This window comes from Chenopodium album, chromosome 21, assembly GCF_948465745.1.
Source record: "Chenopodium album chromosome 21, dcCheAlbu1.1, whole genome shotgun sequence".
Lineage (NCBI taxonomy): Eukaryota > Viridiplantae > Streptophyta > Magnoliopsida > Caryophyllales > Amaranthaceae > Chenopodium > Chenopodium album.
The window spans coordinates 34,055,094-34,080,867 of NC_137854.1; the positions used below are offsets into that span (position 1 = coordinate 34,055,094).

Here is a 25,774-nt window from a genome sequence, read left to right on the forward strand (position 1 = left end):
AAATCCATTTATTCTTTTGCTATAGAACAAACTAGGTTTTACAAGGATTGAATCATTTTGGAAACATTGTGATAAGAAGTGTGGGAGAGAAAATTCTTACACACAGGACCTAAAACTATGTTTTTAGATCGAAGACTAAACTTAACTCGGAAAAAGCTTACCCGACCATTCTGAAAAATCATTATCATTTAGCAAGGTTATAGATGACATGTTTAACAATAACTCAATCTAAATTGAAATTTAAGGGCTTGTTCTCTTCAGCTTAATTTCAGTTTAGTTCAGCTCTTAATTTCCTTCTCTCATAAACAATTCATTTCAACTCTATTCAGTTCAGCTCCAATCGTTTCAGTTCAGTTCAGTAAATTAGAACAAGCCCTAACTTGGTTTGCTTTGGGCACACGTACCACTATACCATTATGTGTGCTCGAGGTCATTGGATAGTGGGTTGTTAGCGAGGGGAGGGATTTGGTTCATTGTTTTATTTGTTATATGAGAGAATCAATCTTTGGTTTTCAAATCAGTTGTTGCTACATAAAATCAATATTTATTGAAATGAATTGATGTATTATGTGGCATCCTATGATTGTTTTTAAAATATCACGCACATATGAAAATTTATACATGAGATTGAAATATACAGAGTACAAATTAACGAATTAACATAATATATTAACAGTTAGTACAAATTACAAAACAAGTTGTTGTTTGTTAAAGGGTTTTGAGTTTTTTACCATGCTTGAAAAAATGTACGGAGTAGCTGTTTAGGTGGTTGCTAGCTGCGTGGTATGGTAGACTTGTAGTGGCTAGCTTTCAACAAGTTATTAGCAGTGAAGATTGATAAGTGACTCATGAGTATTTGGTAAAATTTAAATGATACCGGAATAACTTCACATTTAAGAACGAATCAATTAAAATAATTTAAGTTCACTCTTTTTTTCATGGAAAAAACTACGGAGTAAATATTTAGCAACGGATATCACTAATACAAATCCAAATCAAAAAATTAAGTAGAATGTCCCACTTAAATCACTTTCTCAACGAGCTAAAAAAAACCCCGCCTTATAACTTAGAAAACGATACCTCCCTCCCACTTCTCCTTCCTCTCTCTCTCCTCTCTCTTCCTTCTTCCTTCTGAAACGTTTATAAACAAATTCCTCTGAAAATTCCACCTTTAAAAACACCTTCTTTCTTCGTTTTCCTCCATTTTCTCTCTCTTCCTTCATCAAATGCTATGAAAATGGCTTCTTACCAAAAACCATCAAACACCCACGAACTCAGACAAAAAATCTTCACCTCCATTGACAAACTCTCAGACAGAGCAACCTTCACTCAAGCTTCTTCCGAACTTAATTACCTCGCTAAATCACTTTCCTTAGATTTTCTCCCAACTTTTTTGTCTTGTATTCTCTCAATCGATTCTTCATTAAAATCCCCTGTTCGTGTTCATTGTATTACTCTTCTATCTCTTTTAAATCAAACCCACAAACATTTTCTCTCTCCTCATTTACCCAAGATCATCCCCTTTTTACTCCGCCGTTTACGGGATTCCGACTCCTCTGTTCGCAATGCCTGTGTTTCAGCTGTCACCGCGCTCTCCCCGTTAAACTATCCGCCTCTACTCGACGCAACTCTCGGGTCGATATCGATTGAACAGGATTTAAACGCGCAGATCGGGTGCTGCCTCTGCCTGAAGGCGGCCATTGATGCAGGTACTTTCGAGGAGAAAGAAGTGATTGACCTGAGAAAAAGGGTGTTGCCGAAAGCAATGAAGTTGATCAAAGGAGACGGGTTTAAGGCGAAAGGAGCTCTGCTAAGCGTGATTGAGAGCGTTGTTGGTGTTAAAGATGGTGTTGTTGTTAATAATAGTAATAATAATGGTGGTAATTTAGTTGGCAATGTCGTGGGTGTTGCGGTTGAAATGTTGAGTTCCGACGATTGGATGGCTAGAAAATCTGCTGCTGAGCTTTTGCTTAAAATGGCGGTTGTTGTTGATGAGGATTCTGCTGCTGAGGTTAAGCGGTTTGTGGTGAATTCCTTGGACTCCAGGAGGTTCGATAAGGTAAATTAAAATCGAGTCGTAAAGGGCAGTAATGTAGACGAGATTTGATTTTATTTGGTAGATTTGTTTTTATTAATTGTGTTTTAAAGTTTGTATTATGGTTGATTTTGACAGGTTAAGGCTACCCGTGAAATAATGAACCGGGCATTGGAGGCTTGGAGGGAGGTTCCTGGTGGTCCTGAGGAGGAAATCGCTTTATCTAGATCTAATTCATCAATTTCTAAAGGTATTAACTTTTCTTTTTTTGTTGACTATATTTTTCTGAGTTTTTGTGCAATTTTCAGATTATATTTTGTTGCAACTTGCAAGTTTTTATTTGTCTGGATTAGGTAGTTTTTAATTAATGTAAATCTCAAATATCATGCAAAAATTTTCAGATTGAGCTGTCTAATTGCCATTCATGAATGCCATGAAGCTTGTTTGTGATTCGATTTCATGTTTATTGTAGATGTCGTATGACTAATTATCAGGGGAATTTTCTTTGTTTGAAAAAATAAATAAAAATTATGGAGATGTGGAACTGAAATGGAAGCATGTACTATAGTTGAGCAATCAATTTTGTTTATCTTGGAGATTGAGATAATTAATGATGGGGATATTTTAACTAATTAATTTTTAATTTATTGATGTTTTCAATGGAGTAGAAAGTGGTACAACAGGTGGGGTTTCACCTCCTATCCCAAGGAGATGTTCATATGCTGGCACTGAAACTCCTAAATCAAAGAAAGCAATGGCAAAGTGTAGGTCATCTTTGTCTGATGGTCCAGTTGCCACTATTTCACCTTCCATGTCCCCAAGCACTCAAGGGAGTATAGGACTTGAGACGCCGCAAAGGAAGGAGAGACTGTCGAAAAGCAGATCATCCTTGTCCGATGACTCCACTGTCACTGATTCTTCTTCCGTCTCTAAAAGTTCCCCTGATGTTGCCTTTGAAGCTGCTCAGTCCAAAAGAAGTGTTTCCAAGGGCAGGTCTTCTTTGCCTTTGAAGGCGAATGATAAGAAGACGAGTGTGTACCAAAATGCTGAGCCTAAGAAATTGTCAAATAATTGGAAGGTTGAATTAGCTGCTCTTGCTGCTTCATCTGAAACGGTTGAATCAGATGTGAGCAGCAACTTTGTAAAGAAGTACTTTCAAGAAAAGGTGCCAAAGGTTAATGCTTTCAAACCTGGGTCTCGTGTTGTTCCTTTCTCCGAGGAAGATGAGCCTCGGAGGTTGGACTTTGATGGAGGAGGAAATGAAGAAGTCGGTGAAAGCAATGCAGACTCTGAGGACCTGTCTTTGATCAGAAAACAGCTTCTTCAGATAGAGAGACAGCAATCTGATATGATGGTTCTCATCCAGGTTCGTTGCATACTCTTTTCGTATTCCATTGTTATTAATAAGAACTGGCTGTTTTGTATTCTGGTATCTTTTTGTGTTAATTTACACCCGAAAAACAGACTGAATGAGAGTAGTACAAAAAAATCATTGTAGTTTCTGCATAGTTAATTTGAAGATTGATAACTGACATCAACCTTCTGCTTTATTCAGAGATTTATGGGTAATTCTCAAAGTGGGATTGACTCTTTGGAGAATCGAGTATCTGGCCTCGAGAGAGCATTGGATGAGATCTCCCATGATTTAGCAGTGCAAAGTGGAAGAATTGCCAACAATGACTCAGCAGGAAGCACTTGCTGTCCTAGTACAGAATTCCTGAGTCCGAAATTCTGGAGAAGAACAGAAGGAAGGTCGTCCTCTATTCCAAAGTCATCTTATTCCGGAAGTATGCCTAATAGAGATGCCAGTCTCGAAGCTGCTCCACAGATGGATGGTTTTAAGTACCACGAGCAGAACGAAGGCTTTTACCGGGAGTCATGGGGAAGTGTCAAAGGCATTGGCCAAACTGCCCAGAGAGGAAGAAATTGCAGTCCCAGAAGCTTTGATTCAGCTTCCACTGCTGCTTGTTTTAATTCAGTGGTTCGAGGTGCATAGACTACAGGTAAAAACTTAATTCACTTCCTACCCAATTAGTCTGCAATTTTGTCAATTCTTTCGCCTTTGCCATCATATCTTTTGCTGTAGTTAGTTGATACAGGCATTTAGCATTTCATAAATGCTTCTTAATGTTTTCCATTACTTATTAATGAGTCACTCACTATGTGGTAGTAGGTAGTCATCAAAACCGACTCGTAAATTGTAAAAACCCATACTTTACTTGATATTAGATAATGAGATTCGAAATTGACCTGATTTGACCTGACGTGATATTGGCAATGGCCGCAAATTTTGCCCAACCCGAAAACTTAAACAGACCTGATCCAAACAACCCGCTAGCCACTTCTACTTGATATACACAGTTTGTTTTTCATTCTACAACCTGATGGAATAATTAATGATCATTGTTCTAGAAATGATTTTACACATCAAATTCCTTACCAACTTCCTGTTTCTACTTTTCCATCATAGGATCTTTTTCTTACTTCTCTTGACAGTGAATCCTGTTGTTATAATATGCCTTTTCCCCTCCTTTCTTCTCATAGTATAGTAAAGATTACATTGATTGATAAGGCCACCAAATCTGTCATATAACAAATAGCACTTGAATTATTGAGTATGCTAGAATTTTGGAATATTCATATCTATGTCAGTCAAGCCATTAAATCTGACCAATATATTACAGGTGGGATGGGATTTTGTTGCTGACTTAATCGTTGATTTTATCTAATTGATAGTATGGGCCCTTTAAACTGTCGGTCCTTCCCTATTTATGTCTATCATCTACTATGTGAAACTCAATGGTAGAGTTTAGGGAAAAAATGAGTAATAAGCTGCGAAATAAGTTTAGTCATTCGGATATAAGGACTAATAAGTTCAGGGATTGTGAATGAATGAATAATAATCATTGGATACGAGTATTTTTTTGCTGTTCAATTCCGTTTGATAATCAATCTTGGTCATGAGAAACATAAAGTATAAAGATGAATTACATTCAAGGTGTTGTTTCTTTTTACGGGCGCATCCAAAGCTACTTGCATCTACAATTAGATGCTGTATGCCCACTAGGTCTAATAGACTAATACTATAGAAGTAATGAACTATTGTTTTAATTAGAATCCAATGATTATCTTGTAATGACTATCTTTTGCAACATTTTTATACTATAGTTGCTTTTATTATATTAAGAGTCCATCATCAACAACTTTTTGCTTATCATCTAATTATTTAATACAGCATTTGCAATGGATGAAGTTTAAAGAACTTTTAAGATAAGATCCTCAAGCTAGCTTTAGCTACTAGACATTCGATATGGACTTGTCTTTGATGACCGTGACTACTACTGAAGCTTGTATGTTGTTTCATTTGACCTTGACAAAGGGGTGTATCATGTATTTAACTCCAAAATGTGTCATTTGGAACATCCTCATTGTAATAGGCGTGGCGATTCATTTCGCAGTTAGGCTGGTGTTAACAGCCGGTGATGATCACCATTCACGTTTGCTGTGATCTTTGAGAGCTTGTGCTTGGTTTATTTCGGATTTCTTTGTTGTGGAGGGGTATATATATGATGATGTTTGTACAGGAGAAAAGGGATGAGAAGATAAAATCTTGGCGTTACTATTATTCATATTCTTGTATTCTTTGGCCTTCAAGAGTTCAGCTTGCTCTAAGTCTGTGACAAACAAGTATTATTCGGTGGACTGGTAACACCGATTGCAAATTAAGACAAGAACAATAAACTGTACATTGAGAACAACAAATCAATACTTTGTAAAGAACAAAACACAGTATGTTGGTGGGTGCCAAATTATACACTTGTTAAGTCAGTTAAACACCTTGAAGGTGCTCACAAAAAGAGTAGACTGGGGAAGACTAGTTATTAATTGGGGATTATCAATTTTAGTTCGTCTTCAAAATAGTATAGATAGATTATCAAGGAATTTCAAACAAAACCGTAATGTTGAGACAAAAAAAAAATGTATTAATTTGAATACTTATGCTACTTATTTTCATCAAATCGATCATTGATAATCTACAACAGAGGGAATAATAAACTAGCGTACGGAATAACTTATTATTGACGCGTGACTTTATGCGAAATATATGCCAAACATATCCAACAATTAGGATTATTAGATCATATTCTCAGGATATGATGCACAAATGCAAGTGATAAAGGAACCAATTACGAACTCCACATAATATATACTAGTATTTGGAAATTATATAGGACCAACTACAAAGTGAAAGGTGGTGGTTCGAAAAATTATTCCACAAATTCAGTCGACATTTTGTTGGTGAGCCAATGCATAATGCATATTGCAAAGCATATAGCATTAATGCGTTAGTTCAACAAAAAAAACAAGTTTATGAGCTGTTTAGTTGCGTAGATTAAAGGATATATTAACGTAACGAAACACTAATTTGGAAAGTGTATTTTTTAGCATAATTAGTTATGTCAAATCTTTATCGAATATATGAAATGGATTTGGAACTTTTTTTTTTACCAAAAAAAGTATTTAGGTGGACTACTTACAAATCCAAGCGTAGTCCTAACCCTATAGTTTATACATAGGTAAGTTCTTTAATATGGTGGCATATATTTGATTTCTTCTTTATTTCAGTATTACAGCACATCACATCATGTGTTTCAAATCAAGTTTCAATAGGTTGGTGTTTAAAGTATGTGTAATTTCTTGGTATAGAAAGATTAGGTTCGTGATTAAATACGTGGAATTTCTTGGTATAGAAAGATTGTTAGAGGTTATCCAAGTAAAACTCAGGAGATTAAGTCTTACATAAAAATAATATTAATCATATGTTTACAATGATTAATAATTGAGGGGATTTTTATCAGGATAAAAATGAAACTTCTATCAGCTAAGGGCATTAGTATTGTAGAAACTAAGTTTTTTTTTTTTAAAAAAAAAAAAACTTGTACTTCTATATAGAGCTGATCCAATGAGCCCGGTCCAACCTGGCCCGATTTTGGTTAGAGTTTTCCGGCCCGAAATAGGGTTGGACCGGCCCGATTTTTTAAATAAATTGGGCGGGTTTGGGAAATGGATTTTATGCATTTTAAGTTGATTTTTTTTGCCCGGCCTGAAAAGCCCGCATGACCCGACTAGTTTGGCCGGGTTTGGGCACACGTTTTTCGGCCCAAAGCTTGGCCTGACCTAGACCGAGAAATGGGCAAATTTTTTGCCTTCGGTCCGGCCCGCCCATTGATCACCTCTACTTCTATATGATTTTGTCGAAATATTCAAATATTTGAGATTGCTACCCACCTATTGTAGGTGGGTACTTCTATATGATTTTGGATCAAAAGAAATGACTTGTAAAAAAAGAAGAAGAAAAAGAACTCTTTCCACTGGTGTGTGTGATCTCAATGGAACACCAAAACTTGTGTGTCCTAGTAACTTCTCTGTACATACTGTTGTTTGAACTTTTATTTTCTGGAAATGGCCTATAAACTGTTAGGTGATCTTGCAATTTACAAACTTCCTTCACTCATGAGCTAAGTAAGCTGGCTTTTGACTAGAAACTTTATCAACACTCCATGGCTCCATGCACTACCATATGAGCATTGGGCATAGCGCATAACCTATGGGCTTAGACTAACCTTTCATTGTCTATTCCTCAAACAACACTTCATTGTCGTGCCCCGTCCCGTGTATATTGTTCTAGCGCTTTTCAGTGATGGGTTTGAAGAGGCGATATTCAGCAATTGTTATTTTTTGTGGATTTCATATAGCTTGATAGGAGATGATATCCAAAATCTAGGATTGAATCCATCAACATAATATCTTTGCGGCTCTATCTACACCTAATTCCCAAATTTTTCCATTTATATCACAATGTCTATTTTTCAATAAATTTGGGCTTTACAAATTCAATGTTATACTTAATCTAAGCCCATTTTAATCGCATATTCTTAGGTGCACACTCATGCACCTAGAAATAGGTGTAACACTAACAGCGCAATATGAACATTAGCTTTTCAGAAAGTGAACATAGGTATAAAAAATATGAACATTAGCTTTTCAGAAAGTGAACATAGGCATAAAAATGTGGTGATTTTCGATTTCTTATGTGGTGACTTTGTGATTAACTTCGATTGATTAGATTATACTACCTTCGTCAACGATTAGTTGCAACTTTGGGGTATCATTTGAGAGACATAAAATATTCCAAAGTTGCAACTAAATGTTAATGGAGGTAGTATATGATTTTCTTAATTCTAACGAATTGAATTTTATCTGATTTTTTGCATTTTTTTTCATCAATGAACATAATCATGCAAAATATGAACATATGCATAGGTTCCCTTAAATGTGAACATTAGCTTTTCAGAAACTGAACATAGGCATAAAAAATATGAACTTGTGCATTTCAGAAAATGAACATAACATTTCAAAATATGAACGTAAGCATTGGTTTTTTTAAAATGAATATAAGCATTCAAAAGGTGAACATATACGTAAAAAAATATGAACATAAACATTTAAGAAAGACAACATATGCATAAACAGATTTAATTAATATTTCATGAACAACACTACATATTTACATTATGAATATTTGAAATTATATATGAACATATAAAATATTATTATGAATATAATGCATTTAATTATGAATATAAAAATTTAAAGAAATAAAAAAATAATATGATTATGAAACATATGCATTATAAGTATTAAATATTCATTTTTTTTACGTGTTCATTTTTTATTATTAAATGTTCATTTTTTTCATGTTCATATTTTTTTTACTAAATGTTCATATTTGTTAATTAAATGTTCATTTTGTAGAGCGTAGTGTTGATTTTTTTTACGTTGTTGCACCTATCTAGGGTGCACCTTAGACTAATTGCATTTTAATATGTCCTTCTATTATGACCTCGGGCCTTTTTCAATTTTTCTTGAGAACTTTCAAGTTCCAACTAAAGAGATGGGGTGTTAAAATAAATAAAGGATCAGAGAAATCTACTTCCTGGGCTAGCCTTTTGTGCTGTAAAAGATACTGTGGGATTGTCGGGCCGATTCTTTCATTCTTACAAGACCGAGTTTAACACAATTAGAGCCGTTAGAGGCACTTCACTAATTATTCAACTTCTGTAAATACTTCAAAAATTAGTAAGCACAATGAGATATCTTTTCCCTCCCATCTGCCCTGAATCCTCCCCTTTCATTCCCATCTTTTATGCGTACAACACTCTCCGATTTAGCACACGATTTTTAACATTCGACACATACACGGTTTTAACATTCGACATGTACAACACTCTCCGATTTAGCACAAAAGCAATATACTCCGTGAATCCGTGATCACCTTCTTATGATATACTCATGCCATCATAATTTCATAAGTTTTCACTGAATGCACATCAGTTGCACCACAAAACTGATTTTATACAGCCTCCAAAATCCGAAGGATTTTAAACAACGTAGTACAATGTAACAACATATGGGCCAACGTAGTACAATGTAACAACATATGGGCCCCTTGTACCTTCCTCAAGTGAGGGCACTCAGTTTGGTCTACAAATTCTTGGCTGCATTCTAGTGCAGCCAAGAACTCCGCCAGTGGGTTTCCCGCTGCCAGTCCCAAGCCTGGATAAAGGAGGAGGGTTACGGTAGGCCAGTGACAGCCAGTATAAAACTTCGTCACATCCCATGACATGAGCCAAACAGATATTTTCGTGGGGGCGTTCCCTACTCAGCGACGCGCTGCACTTCCTAGACCCGGGTGTAGTGATAAGTATGCAAGGGTTGCTAGGTCGTCGCCCAGAAGCGACGCGCCACATTGCCCGAGTGTGGTGTCAAATGAGCAAGGGCGTGCCATTGGGGCGTTCCCTACTGAGCGACGCGCTGCACTTCCCAGACCCGGGTGCAGTGATAAGTATGTAAGGGTTGCTAGGTCGTCGCCCAGAAGCGACGCGCCATATTGCCCAATTGTGGTGTCAAATAATCAAGGACTTGGAGTTGGGATCAGGAGGGAGCGTGGGAGAAAAGAATTTAGTTTGCGGATTGGTTCTTGGAATGTGGGGTCTCTTACGGGAAAATCAGCAGAATTGGTAGAAGTAATGAAAAGACGACGCGTGAACATCATGTGCCTCCAAGAGACAAGATGGACAGGAGAAGGAGCTCGAGGCTTGGTTTTGGGGTATAAGGTATGGTATGTTGGGCAAGAAACGAGCCACAGAACAAGGAATGGTGGAGCTAGGAACGGAGTTGGTGTGGTTCTCGATGAGAGGTTGGCAAAAGAGGTGATCGAGGTCTATCGGAAGAACGATAGGTTGATAAGGCTGAAGTTGCTATGTGGCAAGGAGATTGTGAATGTTATCAGTGCTTATGCTCCCCAAGTGGGTTTAGATGCAGAAGAGAAACGACAATTTTGGGAGGACCTAGACGAGGTGGTGCAGGGTGTCCACCACTCAGAGAAGTTATATATTGGAGGGGATCTAAATGGGCACGTTGGGGCGAGCCGAGATGGCTATGAGAGTGTCCATGGAGGCTTTGGGTATGGGCAGAGGGACGCCGGTGGTGAAGCTATTATGGATTTTGCCCAATCATATGATTTAATTTTGGCTAATACTTGGTTTAAGAAGAGGGATTCACACTTGATAACTTTTCGGAATGGAGCAAATGCAACTCAAATAGACTTCCTGCTCACAAGGAGCATAGATAGACAAAGTTGCATAAACTGTAAGGTTATCCCAGGGGAGAGTGTGGTCACCCAACACCGGCTATTGGTAATGACTATTCGTCTGAAAGAGAAGGCGAAGAAAAAAGTTAGACAAGAAGAACCAAGGATAAGATGGTGGACCCTAAGGGATGCAAAAGCTAAGGTTTTTACAGAAAAGGTAATTGAAGAAGCGGATTGGGATGGAGAGGTGGATCCGGACATGACCTGGTTACGAATGAAGAACTGTTTCCTAAGAGTGGCCAAAGAGGTCTTAGGGGAAGTAAGGGGAAGAACTTCGGTACAGAGAGATACTTCGTGGTGGAATGAAGAGGTGAAAGCAGTAATTAAGCAAAAAAGGGAATGCTATCAAGCCTTAGGAAAATGTAGGAGTGATGAAACCTTTGCAGCGTATAAGGAGGCTAAGAGTAAGGCAAAGGCAGCTGTTCGCCAAGCAAAAGAAAAGGCATATCAGGAGGTTTATGAAAAGCTTGATTCCAAGGAGGGAGAAAGGATCATTTATAAGATGGCAAAGAGAAGACAAGAGGCAAGGAAGGATATTGGCATGGTGAAGTGTGTCAAAGATAAGAACCAAATGGTCCTAGTGCAAGAGGAGGGCATCAAGGACAGGTGGAAGGGGTACTTCGATGAATTATTTAATGGAAGTAATGGAGTTGTGATAGGAGATACCTCTATGAGTGATGAAGAAATCAACATGGAGTATGTGCGAAGGATTAGGAGAGTAGAGGTGGAGATTGCACTGAGGAAGATGAAACCTAAGAAGGCGGTTGGCCCTGATGGGGTACCGATAGAGGTGTGGAGGTGTTTGGGTAAGATTGGTATTGATTGGTTAACAAACCTTTTCAACAAGATATGGACGGCTACAAGGATCCCACAAGATTGGAGGAAGAGCACCTTGGTCCCGGTTTATAAAAACAAAGGAGACGCTCAAGATTGTTCTAACTATCGAGGAATTAAGCTTATGAGCCATACTATGAAGTTGTGGGAAAGGGTGATTGAACAAAGGTTGAGGGCATGCACAAGCATTTCAGATAACCAATTTGGTTTTATGCCTGGGAGATCTACTATGGAGGCAATCCATTTGATAAGACAAATGATGGAGTTTTATAGGGTAAAGAAGAAAGATCTTCATATGGTCTTTATTGATTTAGAGAAGGCATATGACAAGGTGCCAAGAGAGATACTTTGGTGGGCAATGTTGAAGAAAGGTATCCCACGAAGGTATGTAGACCTAGTTAAGGATATGTATCGGGATGTGTCAACAAATGTGAGGACATGCGGAGGGTTGACAAAAGATTTCCCTATTACAATCGGATTGCATCAAGGGTCTGCATTAAGCCCTTTTCTTTTTGCAACGGTTCTAGACGAATTAACTAGACCAATTCAAGATGAGGTTCCATGGTGTATGCTGTTCGCAGATGATATCGTTTTGGTGGATGAGACTAAGGATGGGGTTAATGTCAAGTTGGAGCAATGGAGGCAAAGGTTGGAATCTAGAGGGTTTAAGCTAAGTCGGAGTAAGACTGAATATTTGGTATGTCGTTTTGGCACTCAGAGGGGGACAAGCAATGAAGTGGTGAGTTTGGATGGAAAGGATTTGACCATGAGTGAATGTTTTAAGTACCTAGGGTCGATCATCCAGAAGAATGGTGACATTGATCAAGACGTGACCCACAGGATTAAGTCAGGGTGGCTTAAATGGAGAGCGGCCACGGGAGTGCTATGCGACCGCAGCATTCCCTTAAAGTTGAAGGGAAAATTCTACAGGACTGCCATAAGACCAGTGTTGCTCTATGGTACAGAATGTTGGGCTTCTAAGAAAGAGCATATTAAAAAGATGGAGGTTACGGAAATGCGCATGTTAAGGTGGATGTGTGGAAACACTTTAAGAGATAGAATCAGAAATGAGGTTATTCGCAAGAAAGTAGGTGTGGCGGGCATTGTAGATAAATTAAGGGAAAATCGTCTGCGTTGGTTTGGACATGTAAGACGGAGACCCGAGGGTGCACCGGTGCGAAGAGTGGAAGAGTGGGACCATGGAGGGATTAAACGAGGAAGAGGGAGACCAAAGATGACTTGGTTGGAAGGAGTGAGGAAGGATATGAAGTGCATGGATTTACGTGAGGATGAAGTTTTGGATCGTAAGGGATGGAGGAGAAAGATTTATGTTGATGACTACACGGAATAATCAAATTTGGTTCATGTTAGCCGACCCCACTTTTGGGATTAAGGCTTTGATTGATTGATTGATTGATTGATTGATTCTAGTGCAGCCAAGCTAGCTACAACAGCATTAAATATGAATATATAGGACGTTAAAATGAACATCAGTTTTTTTTTTTCTTCCTCATATCTTAATTCTCTTTCTTCTTCTTCCTTAGCTCTATTATTTTTCTCTCTCTTCAGTTTTCTTCTCAATTTAAAATTTTCTCTCTCCTCTTTACCTCACTTCCCTTCAATCTTTAAATTTTCCTTCTTATTTATATAAATTTTTGAGTTAGTAATTCGTGTTTTGATGGGTATACTCCTTTCTTTCTAAATTTATGAGTTTTAGGTTCAATCATTTGGCTTTATCAAAGAGGAAAGGAAAAAATGGAGGAGAGAGAAAGTTGAGGTCAAAGAAAACAATGGAGGTTAGATTTTATCAATTTGTAATTGTTTTTTGTATGATTTTGTTGATCATGCATGATGATTTATTGTTTGATTATTTGAAATTATTATGAGTTTGTGATGAATATCAATTAAATTGCTTAATTAATTGTTAATGAATATCAATTGTATTGCTTAATTTGTAGTTATTTTCTCTCTCTCTCTCTCTTTCTTTTGATTTCTAATCATGTTACAAATCAATAATTATTTTCTCTATGATGAATCAAGATTAGATTTAAGGTGTATATTCAATTTTTTAGAGTTTCAATAATTACAATTGATCTTGAATAAAATTTCTGTAAAAAAAAAAAATGAATACGTAGGAATTTAAAAATGAACATCTTTTACAAATGAGCATTTAGTACACCGAAAATGAATATTAAATACATAAAAAATGAACATATTTCAAAAAATTATTTTATCTTTATTTTTCATTAATAATTATGTACAATGAATTTGAACCTTTATGAAAATCATGTTCATTTTAATATCCTAAATGTTCATAACTTTTTGTTAGATGTTCATTTTATAAGTTTTTATTTTTTAATAATAAATGTTCATTTTTATTAGGTTGAAAGTAAAATATAATACGTTGAAAGTTAAACTATCTGAACATTTATTGTTGAAAATCTGAACAATTTATTATGAATATAAATTTTTCGTTATTCTTTACGAACATATCTGTTATTGATTATGAACACATATGACATATAGAGTGATTATTATTTACATTTTTAAGTATTGTACATGTATTGATGATTATATATAAGGGTTGTCAAAAAAAAAAATGATTATATATATGAACATTCTAAATAATTATTATGAACTTATTTTGTGATGATTATGAAAATTCTGATTATTTGTTATATTTTAGTGAGTACAGATTAATTGTATTTGTAGAAGACAAGACTCTGAATTAGTGAAGAAACAAGTAAGAAGTGATGAAGAAGTATATGATATGTACAGTGAATTTGCCTTTAGGTTGGAGAATTTCCAATGTATATGATCACAATTTTGTGGTTGTATGATAAAGGTTCATTTCTAATATACTAAATGTTCATTTTTTTTTTTACATGTTCACTTTTTATTACTGAATATTCTTTTTCTTTTATTTTTTTTTATTTTTTTTTTATGTGTTCATTTTTCTAACTAAATGTTCATTTTTAAGGTCATGGTCTAGCAAATTTATGATTATATGATAATCAGATTCATTTTTAATAAATGATCATTTCCTTATAACATGTTCACTTTTTAGTATTAAATGTTCATTTTTTTTACGTGTTCATTTTTTGTTATTACATGTTCATTTTTTTTCGTGTTCATATTTTTCAACTAAATGTTCATTTTTTATTTAGACCGTGCGTTTTGGGCCTCACTTGTTGTAGCTATAAGACCAATTGTGTTTGGGATAATGTTAGGGCTACCAGTCATGCCCATCTTCAATGGTGCCAATTTACCATAGAGGGCCTACTCCATTTAGTTAGCAACTCCCAACATGCTAAATTTTTATTACGGTAGAAATGGTTTATTTGCCCAACAATTCCAACACCGGCTATTAAAAAGTTGGCATATGGTATTTTGGCGTTATTGCTCTTTTTAAAGAGCTTTTAGCTTATTTTGTTCAATTAGAGGTTTGACTAAATAAAAAAGCTAATTTGGGTGTTTGGTAAATAGCTTATTAAAAGAGTTTTTTGGACTCAAAAAATTCTTTTAAAAAAAACTTGTTATAAGAGCTATTTAAAATTAGCTTATTGAACAATTAGCTTTTTTTGCTCTTAAATACACTACAACAGCTAACAATTAATAGCTATTTACCAAACATTTTTACACAATCAGCTAATGATAACCAGCTATTCAAACCATCTATTATAACTAGCTAGTCAAATAAGCTAATACAATCAGCTATGTCAATCAGCTACCAGCTAATTACCAAACATGACCTTTGTTGGATATGTTATCACATACTGTTTAAAAATATATTAGATATTATTAATGAATAAGAGTGAAAATGGCAAAGGTACGATTACAATCATGCCATCAATCCTTAAAAATACTGAAGGATGATCTTAAAATATGTGATGAATACCATTTAAAACTTAAACTAATGAGTAGTGATACAACTCCATCTTTGAGTTGAGTTATCCTTTTACAAGTAAGGACCGTTCAAGAAAGAAGAAGAAGAAGATGACAAAGAAGAATGGAAGGGGAAGAGGTTAAAAAAAAAAACATGCTTATCTAACTTTCAATGTTTTGACCATGTCATAACTCATAATATTGTGTACTCCCTCCGTCCCTAAATTACATTCATCTTTCTCTCTATTATGTGAGGAATTAATGCTAGAAAGAGGAATGTAATTTAGGGACGGAGGGAGTATTTACTAGCTATGCATCAAGCTACTAATGATCATTTTGTTGGATCATTAAACTTCATGTCATCAAATCAAAGAAAATAAAAAGTTCTTTATACCTTTCATTTGATCACTTTATCTCTTTATTCATTATAAAATGGTAGCTCCAACAAACATAAAAACCTTTGGAAGAAAATTAAGAAACCTTAGCAAAACAACATAGCCATTCTTCCCTTGCCTTTCAAGCAACTCCTAATTCACCTCAGACGACCCTCGAAGAAAAGGTATTATTTGTCGGCAACTGTTTTTATTTTTATGTTTTTTTAAATTTTAACCAATAAATTGAAGTAAAAAATAAATAATAGCCGTATTTTTATACTACGTAATTCCGTATAATATACGCTTTAATTTATATTGGAGCATCGATGTTTGGAGCTCATCATTAGCAATCAATCACATGTGACAGCAAATAACATGAACTATAGCATATACGAAATTCTTCAATTTGAGTACTACTAAAGCTAATAAAATATTCATTTTTATATTTTAATAGTTGGCAAATTTATTTATTCATGAGTAATTTTTTTATACAACTATGTACTATGTTATGTACTCCGTATTATTTGGTATTGACTTCTATAGTTTTTATTTGGTTTTTGGTTTGCATGTAGTGGGACATGATATTCAATTGAGTATTTTCTCCAACAAGGAAACAATTATAAGTTTGATGAAAACGAAGACTAGTTCTTTTGCCTTTAGCTTTTTTTATGCAAAAATGTTTGTAAATGTCATACAACATTAGATAAAAAATTGAATCATATTTCTTCGTCAAATTATGATCATTGAAAAGATCGTGCTTTGTGATACATCGTTTGCACATATATTGATATTTACGACTATTTTAGAAAAAAAGTCTAATGATATTTTAGAACCAATGTACACTAATGAATCTTCACCTGATTTTCTTAAAAAAAAAATAAAAAAAAAAAACAAAAACAAAAACTTCACCTGAATTAAAAGCATTGGAAAATTGAAAATCCTTATGATCATGTTATTAACAAACCAATTTCATGGTAATCCATTTTACTCGTAATTGTCATTGTAGAACTTTTTTCTTTAATTAAATCTCTCATAAAGAGAGAAGGACACATAACTCTTTCTTTTAAGAGAGAAGTACCTTGCAAAAGAAGGAAGTGTAACTAAACAATAAACCTAAAGAAATAAACCACAAAAATATGAAAGATGTGTTGCTTTCAATTGATGATGACAATCAATAAATGAAAACAAAATTACTAAAATTCACTAAATATAGAGGCTAAAGTTTGAATTAGAAAATAGAGGAAGAAGAAAAAGAAGATAAGGATACATCTACGATTGAATGTCTACATTTTAAAGTCTAGCATTTTACTAGTTATATATAGTAGTACTCTCTGCATCACGAATTAACTGTCACATTAATCTCTACAATAATGTCTACATCTTCGTCCAATTAGGCGATTGGTACTATTCTTCCTTTGTCAATAACAATTTCATTTGCTTCACGGTATTGAAATAATAGTAGCAAATATTAGACGCACATTCAAGAACGTTGATGACAAAACGATAAATTTAATTAAAATGATCGACCCGTCGAATATTAATGCAACTAGAAAGGACGTAATTGAATAAAAATGACAGATAGAGCACAATTATTAATCAAGTTGTCACAAAAGGCCGCCACATTGCAAAGGAGGCTACTTTACAAGTTAGTCTCTAAATTGTGGGTTCCATTTTGTCCATTCTATAGATACCAATAATTTCAAACGTGTCCTAATCTTTTAGTAATCACTAATCACAACCTAATAATTTTATTATTTTAGTTTTAGGAAATATAATCCTTTTTTTTTTTTAGTATTTTTTTTTGCTTAATAGTGAAATCATGTTTAAGTATATTAGGAAGTTTGTACGGAGTCGTATTATTCTAGTCTCTTCTAGACTTTTGTCTTTGTTATCACAGTAATTAGGAAGGATTTATTTATTTATTATTATTGTTTTGTTTTTATTTAATTTTTTGGGTGAGATGTGGGGTTAAAAGGTATTTATCCATGTTCTTCAACAAAAGAAAAAGTTATCCACATATATACGTAGGAGACTAGGAGTGTTTGATTATTTTGTCGGTTGTCAGACAACCTTACACAAAAAATTTGTTCAACATTTGGATATCTTTGATGGAATACATCTAACTATTGGTAAGATTAGCAAGTGTAGGAATTATTGATATGGAACATATACATACATAGGCTATTTTTCCGACAGTCAATACATTACTTTAACTACAAATAAGATACACTGAAACGCATTTGACAAAATTATATATACAATCATATACGAAGTATGTTTTTATTATATGTATCACCAAAAATAATCAAATTAATTAGTATATGTGGATATTATAAAAGTCATCAGTATAGTGGCAGTAGTGCAATGTAAAAAACGAAGAACTTTCTTTATTTTTTTTTATAAAAAAGGAAGAAAGTATATACGAGTTATATCAGAAATTGTCAATGTTAACCTACTTGTTTATATTTTGCTTGGTCAATATTAGCACTTAGCACTTTAGCAGGTTTAGTGGATAGTAATACATACCAATATTCCATGTTATTATTAAGTTAAAAATAATTCCAAGCAAATCCGATCCCACGTATGTCTGCTCAATTAGAGCCAAAAAAAAAGGTAATTTCATTGATATAATAATCTCATATATTAATCCATACAAAGACATTAGGTATTTTTTACGGTGGTATTACGCTTTTAAAGAGAAAAATCATGTCATATTTTGCGTTGTAATATAACATACATGCAATTATGCTAGCAATTGAAGCAAGTTTGTTTTATTTGTACCTTTTTACGCATCAATAATTAAATTGTGATAATGTAATATATTAATTCGATGTAATGTATAGTTTAAGATGACAACTTATCATATCTTTAATATACCAGGCCTACATTGTAAGAAATTGGCCAAAAAATTAGGTATGAAAGGGACTAGTTTACCAATAGGAGATCTTTATAATGAATATACAAAAATAACTAAGTAATTAGATGCATAAACATTCTTATTTTAGCACATAAATTCAGCTTGGTCAATTAGAATCTCTTTCAAAGTTGTAAATTGGCTTTAGTTTGAAGTTGTTAAAGACTTAATCATGGGTAAAGACTAAAGAGTGTGGAACTGTGGATTAGTTTAAAACGTGTAACTTATTTTCTTCTCAAAACTTAATTTGCAATCAATTGACCAATCAATTTTTTGGGTGATTTTTTTTTCCTTTCCTTATTGTAAATTAGAGTTTTCATCTGTCCACTATCTTCATCTGATTTAATGAGTTGTAATTATAATTTCTGATTAATATTGAATACAGATTAAATTTATAGTGACAAGGTGAATAAGGAAATGAGCCATGAAAAAGAAATACAGAGTAAAAAAAGACAAAGGAGACGACATGTGTCTTATATAATTGTATTTCAAAATATTAGTTATAAAATTAATAGATATACCAATAGATATTTATTTTGTCTAATATGTTCATCAGTCATAGTACATGTTAAGTCATTAATAATATTAAATATTTTGACTACCAAATTAAATGAAAAATCTTATGAAAATAGGATATCGAAAATACTCCATATGAGAGCAAATTCAATAGTTATAGCTAGGAACTTGCTTGCAGTTTTAAATAATCTCCAACTACTAGTTAAACATAAGAAAAATAAAATTAAAAAGTTATATCATTTCATACACTATGGCCCTATTTTTTGAGTTGTTCTTCTCTGCTTTGCTCTGCCCTGTCCTGTTCTGCTCTACTCTACTATACTCTACACTACAGTGTGTGGAAACTCTGCACTACTCTGCTCAATCCAGAAGCTCAAAAGAACCTGACCTATATTTTATGTATTTTCAGTGTATTTACACGGATACACTTTAGTTACGAATAAAAGAGAGGGGAAAAAGAAAATCCATCTTTAAGCTAATCATGTACCGGCGTACCGTTTTCCTAAAAAAAAAAATGTACCGGCGTACCGCAAATCAAAGTAACGACCATAGCTACAATTTTCCGTTGATCTCTCCCACAAGGCTATATCTAATTATCCACCAATTTATAGATAAAATAAATAAATAAACTCCAAATTTTGAGGCTTGTCAGATGCCCAATTGTTGGAACTTTACTTGGTAAGATAATGGCCAAGACGATGCACATGCTCTTTTTTAGAACGTCGTTCCCTTATTTTCATATTATATTTTACAACTATCCATACAGATTAAGATTTTTGTATAATGTACTTCAAGGCTTTTTTTTTTTTTGTTTTTTTTTTTATAACTATATTTTATATTTATTGGAAGGTTTAAGTGATTTCCCCTAAAATATAGAAAATAAAATTTTCCTATTGAAAATGGGAATATGATATAGCATGTGAACTAGACATGCAATAAGACCGAGTTGACAATTAGCACATACTTATATTTTGGCTGATTTGAATGGTTGCTCAAAAATAAATGAAATCACGTTATCTTTTTCGTGTCGTGTATGATTAATTTTTTATTTTCCACAACTTTTTTTGTGCCCCATTACCTATGTTGTACTCCGTATTTAATTATGCTAAGCTAGAGATTAACAACTCTACCTAACTATAAAATGGCTCCTACATACTACTCTGTACTATTTATTGGCTAGACTTTGAAGTAGAACTTAATTAGATAATTTCATTTATCAAAATTATTACTCCGATAAATTAACAACCTATTCCTTTGTGCCACCTATACACATATAATTACACATTCTAATATATGTATGTTCATAACAATTCTTGTATATGTCTATAGTTCCACCCAAGAAATTTTAAGAATGAATATTATGAGCAATTGTGTTCACCTATATCCACAATTCCACATACACTCAATAAAGTCAAATTGAATACAAAGTTGGCAAATGAATATTTTGTTTTAATGTTGGTTATCTAGTCGTTGTATTCGAGAGATCCCGTTGGATTAATTTATTCCATTGAAAATTTGTTATCTAAATTGAGGTATGCATGGTGACCCTCAACTTCTCAAGGTTGGTGTTGAAAAAGTATACTACATACGTATTTGTAACTAACTAGTGAAGTTTTCCTCAAAAAAAAAAAAAATAATAATAAAAAAAAAAAAAAAACTAACTAGTGAAGTCCCACAAATCACAACACATTGCTACGTGCATCAAATCTCCACAATCACAACTTCATCGTTGGTAATCAAATTACATACTTACATATTTAATAGACGCATGGCTCTTAGGTTAGCCTATAAACATTTAATACATAATTTAATTTGGTTAAATCGTAGTATCATAATTAAAAGTCTATTTCTCTTTATTATGTGAGTAACAAATGTTAAAAGTAGGCTTCTAACCATGAAATGGAGGGAGTAGTGTACAACAAAATCACACTTAAATTAGTACAGTATAAATAATTGATATTGTATTTTTTGTTCGGTGTTAATATTTTCTACACCGTATTTATTTAACTCGTTATATATACACACATGTAACATTATTAGGACTTTTTGCTAAGTATCAAATTATGTCAATCAAATTTCACTAAAGATACATAAGCTTAAATTTTTTAATAAATTTTTATAATATAATTTGGTCTAGCCTAAATAAGTTCAAATACGGAATGTAATATACCCGTAATTAGGAAAGTTTATACAATATAAATGAATAATGAAACAAGCCCTAAAAAAAAGTTTATATCATTTTCGAATTAATTAAATGAAACATAACTTGATCAATATTGCTCTCAATTTTTACGCAATTTGCCCAAATTTCAACATAGAAGAGTATGAATGGTAGATGAAACCCATGAAAGCACGTGTAGTTGGAAACTTCCTTCATTCATGTGTTTTGTTAATGTTGACTATATGCCTCAATTATTATTGTATATATTAATAATTCAATGTCATTATTCAAGGATCGTGATGCCTCTTTCATGCCAGTTTTATCAAAGTATTACATGTATTAGCATGTCCTACTTGTTGGGCATTTGTAATATTTACTCAATATATGTTAGGTTGGTAGTCTTAACAATGTGGTGTATAGTGTCACTGTAACGATGACAAAATTTGCTAAATTAAAAAATTTCAAAATTAAGAAAGAAAAAAAAAATTCAGAAAGAACACTTTTATAAGTTTATAACATCATTGGCCAATGATTTCATCATTATAAATTTAAATTTTTTTGCAAAATATATGTAGTGGTCTGTATTATAATACAATACATCCCAAATTATTTTTCTTAAGTTTTGCTTTTTTTAGGGCCTCTGATTTACTGAAATGAGCTGAAGTGAATTGAACAGAACATTTTATAAGAGGAGAAAATTAGGAACTGAACTGAACTGCATTTAAATTGAAGAGAACAGACCCTACCCACTATCAAAAAACAATCATCTTGATGGCTAGAAAACGTGCAATGTATAATGCCTAATCATCAAGACATTTTTTTATATTTAAAATTACTTTCAATTAAAAAAAAGAAACTCCATATGTCAATTTATTTCACGTTTTAACAGTCAATTAACCTTTTAAAGTGAACATTAAAATATTAGTTGAAGAACTCTATGAAATGGATGCAGTGTTACTCTTTTCATCATTATTTATTTATTTATTTATTTTTTTTTTTTTTTTTGTTTTTTTTTTGTATTGAGTTAAAGGTATGTTCAATTCACCTCATTTCATTTTACAAAAGTATCAATCATTACAAATCAATTCAATTTTGACCCTCTTTACAAAAAAAAAAAAAAAAAAAAAAAAAAAAAAAAAAAAAACTAATTTTGATAAAATCAACGGGTTTTTGTCCTATGCCCCTGAGTTTTTTGTTTGTTCACTATGTACCCCTGAACTTTTTTAAATTCATCATATACCCCCCGAGTTTTCACAAAAAATACACCATATGCCCTTGATGACTAATGATTGTTAATTTAATTTGTCAATCATTAGAGTCCCCTACCCCCGAAACTACCCACATTCCTTTTTGTCACCCCCAAAATCACTCTAAATTTCCTTTTCTCATCCTCAAATTCAATCATTCGGATATGGTTATGGAGATTTGGAGTGGTTTTGGGGGCTAGAAAAGGGAGATGAGTGGTTTTGGAATGAGGGGGAGATATCTAAGGTGGTTTCGAGATATAATTAACAAAATTTTAGTCATCTTATTTTCATTAGGGGTATATAGTGAATTATTGTAACAAGTTAGGGGTATATGGTGAATTTAAAAATTTTCATGGGTTTATAGTGAATAAACAAAAAACTCAGGGGTATGATGTGTTGAAAAAACCATAAAAGCAATCATTATATTTGAAAAATATACTCTAGATTGCATACCAAAACAAAATTAAATCAATACTAACAAAAACAAATCGCAACCAACAATAAAAAAATGTAATTTACCAACTAGCACTTTATTGACCGAATCAAAATACTCATAACTCATAAGTAGCCAAAAAAAATTCCTATAGGGCTATAATTTTTTTAAAAATAAAATATTTAAATAATAAAAAAAAAAGAGCTTATGTGTTTATAGTGCGTGGCGTAAATTAGCTTGATTAGTAAAAACAATTATTTATAAAATTATAATCAATAAATTCGATCGGCTGGGTAGGACTGGGGAGTGACATGTCCTTATTCCTTAGTCATCAGAAATGATAAAAAGAACAACCTTCATAGTTCATTCTAGCTAAAATCATGCATGCAATAGCATATATTGTACGTAGTACCTCAACTACCTACATGAATGTTTTAATAGTAACACCAACTAATATACGTTGCTTCTACTTTTAACATTGTTGTATGTTTAAAGGTGACAACTACACCTCATTTATTTTAACTAATCAGAATCCTACAAAACGAAGGCGGCCTAATAATGTTAACAATATAATCACATGGGTACGACAAATAATTATATTATTCGTTCCACCTATAAATTTCCAACTCATGTGGAGGTCAATTTTGAATTTTAATCAAATCCAACGGTTGAAAATGATTGTTGGGTTTTAAATCGGACAAGATTAGGCAGTGGTTGCTAATATTACATCATGTCCTATCTCTGAAACGACGAGAAGCTACGGTAATTATTGTCGTTTAATTGTTTATTGCAATTTGTAAATATGCTCAATTATTATTCTCCGGATCATTTTTGACAATAATCCGGTATTACCAAAAATACCCAAAAAAAAAAAAAAAAAAAAAAGGCAAGTAGAGTGTAAATTTGCTAATATAAAAGTGTATGATTTGCGGGGATTCCTGGTAAAGTGATAGGGATGTTTTAACGGATAAGTGACAAGCACGATACATTTTTTTTTTATATGTAAATATTAGACTTTTTAAAAGGCTATAGTAGGTTATTTCCTACAAAAATTTAATAATGTAATAAAATAAAGCTAATAGAGTAATAGGTTAATTGAGCACGACAGAAGCTCGAGTACATTTGTAGGAAGACTATTACGGAGTACGAGTAGTAGTTTAGGTGAAAAGGACAACTTTCGTTTGATACTCGAAACTTGTTTTTTTAGAGAGCCCTTACTAGGCTACTCCAATCTTCAAGAGTCTATTATATACATCCGGGTGTACCGTACATTTGGGGTCATTAGCTTATTTAATTAACAAATGAGTAAAAATTTATTTCCTCATTTGTGTTGATTAAGGGCCTGTTCTCATTGACTGAACTCAGCTGAACTGAACTGAACTCAGCTAAACTGAACTGAACTGAACTGAACTCAGCTGAACTGAACTGAACTGAATTGAGCTGAACTGAACTGAACTGAATTGAGCTGAGCTGAACTGAACTGAACTCAGCTGAGCTGAACTGAACTGAATTGAATTTCAACGTAAGAGAACAGGCCCTAAATGAGTAAATTATCCCAGGTGTATATTACTTTCTACCAATCCACCCTAGTTGAGCTAAGGTTGATTTTTCTTAAGGAAATATATAAATGTTAGGTAGGTCTTCTCTTAAAATTGTACTCTAATTTATGTAATGAAATTAAATAAGAAAATTTATAATTATATCGGATTAATTGTTTAGATAATTTTCAATTTGATGGCCTAAAGCTGTAACATAATCCACTGTTCAATTGGCTTTCAAATACACATGACAGGAAAAAAAAAACCAACCTTAAATGAAGCAACAATTTCTTGACGGCATTCATTAGCAATTGAATTATCTGTTGAGGGAAAAGAGAGATTTTTTTTGATGGAATATTATTATCTACTACCTCCGTTTCTTATTACTTGCAACAAATGAATATTTTATATTTCACAAATAATACCCATTTGTTGCGAGTAATAAGAAACGGAGGTAGTATATAAAGTAATTTAGTTAAACCTAACTTTTAAAATATTATCGATTACAAATCATACTCGTATTAGAATCACCATGATTTGGGTCTGGCATTGCACAATGGGGAAAAAAAAAAGTGTGCACATGTTGTGCTAGGTGAAATCAAAATCACGACCCATCCCATTGGGTAAATACATTGTTCCTAAAAACATTATTTTTGGATGTGTTTCTTAAGCTACGTTTATTTCATTCTAGGTCATACCTTGCTGTACTTGAATTTCTAGTTACACACTTACACTAGACACCCAAATTGATATACACATAACATTTTTTTACTCCATGAGAATCTTGGGCTTATTAAAGAGGAAACAAAATAGACAAAAACTTTTGGGGTTCATCAATCATGATGGAAGAATAGAAGATATTGACATGATCACCACTAATGTACCACATTTTGCATCAAAATATTTTATGAGAAAGTAAGAAAATACTTGTAATTAAAAAACTTAAAAGTTGGGTGTCCAAAAAAAAAAAAAAAAAAAAAAGTTGAAATTGTAAAACCTTCTATAAGTAAACCCACAAAGAAACTTTCAAATTACCATCACCAACTTGTTAAATAATTTTCCACGAAAAATGCAAGAAGGCATTAAAGTATTTTAAAATTTAAATATCCTTGACTCACAACATA

The 25,774-nt window shown here is 33.2% G+C and overlaps 1 protein-coding gene across 1 annotated transcript; it reads left to right on the top strand.

The window, feature by feature from the left end:
* The first annotated feature begins 1,110 nt into the window (after nt 1-1,110).
* On the top strand, nt 1,111-5,939 carry LOC145602526 (TORTIFOLIA1-like protein 4). The gene is made up of 5 exons (XM_081658718.1): nt 1,111-2,059; nt 2,174-2,285; nt 2,704-3,401; nt 3,591-4,038; nt 5,271-5,939. The coding sequence occupies exons 1-4, from the start codon at nt 1,232-1,234 to the stop codon at nt 4,029-4,031; spliced, it is 2,079 nt and encodes a 692-aa protein (XP_081514844.1). The 5' UTR covers nt 1,111-1,231; the 3' UTR covers nt 4,032-4,038; nt 5,271-5,939.
* The last annotated feature ends 19,835 nt before the right edge of the window (nt 5,940-25,774 follow it).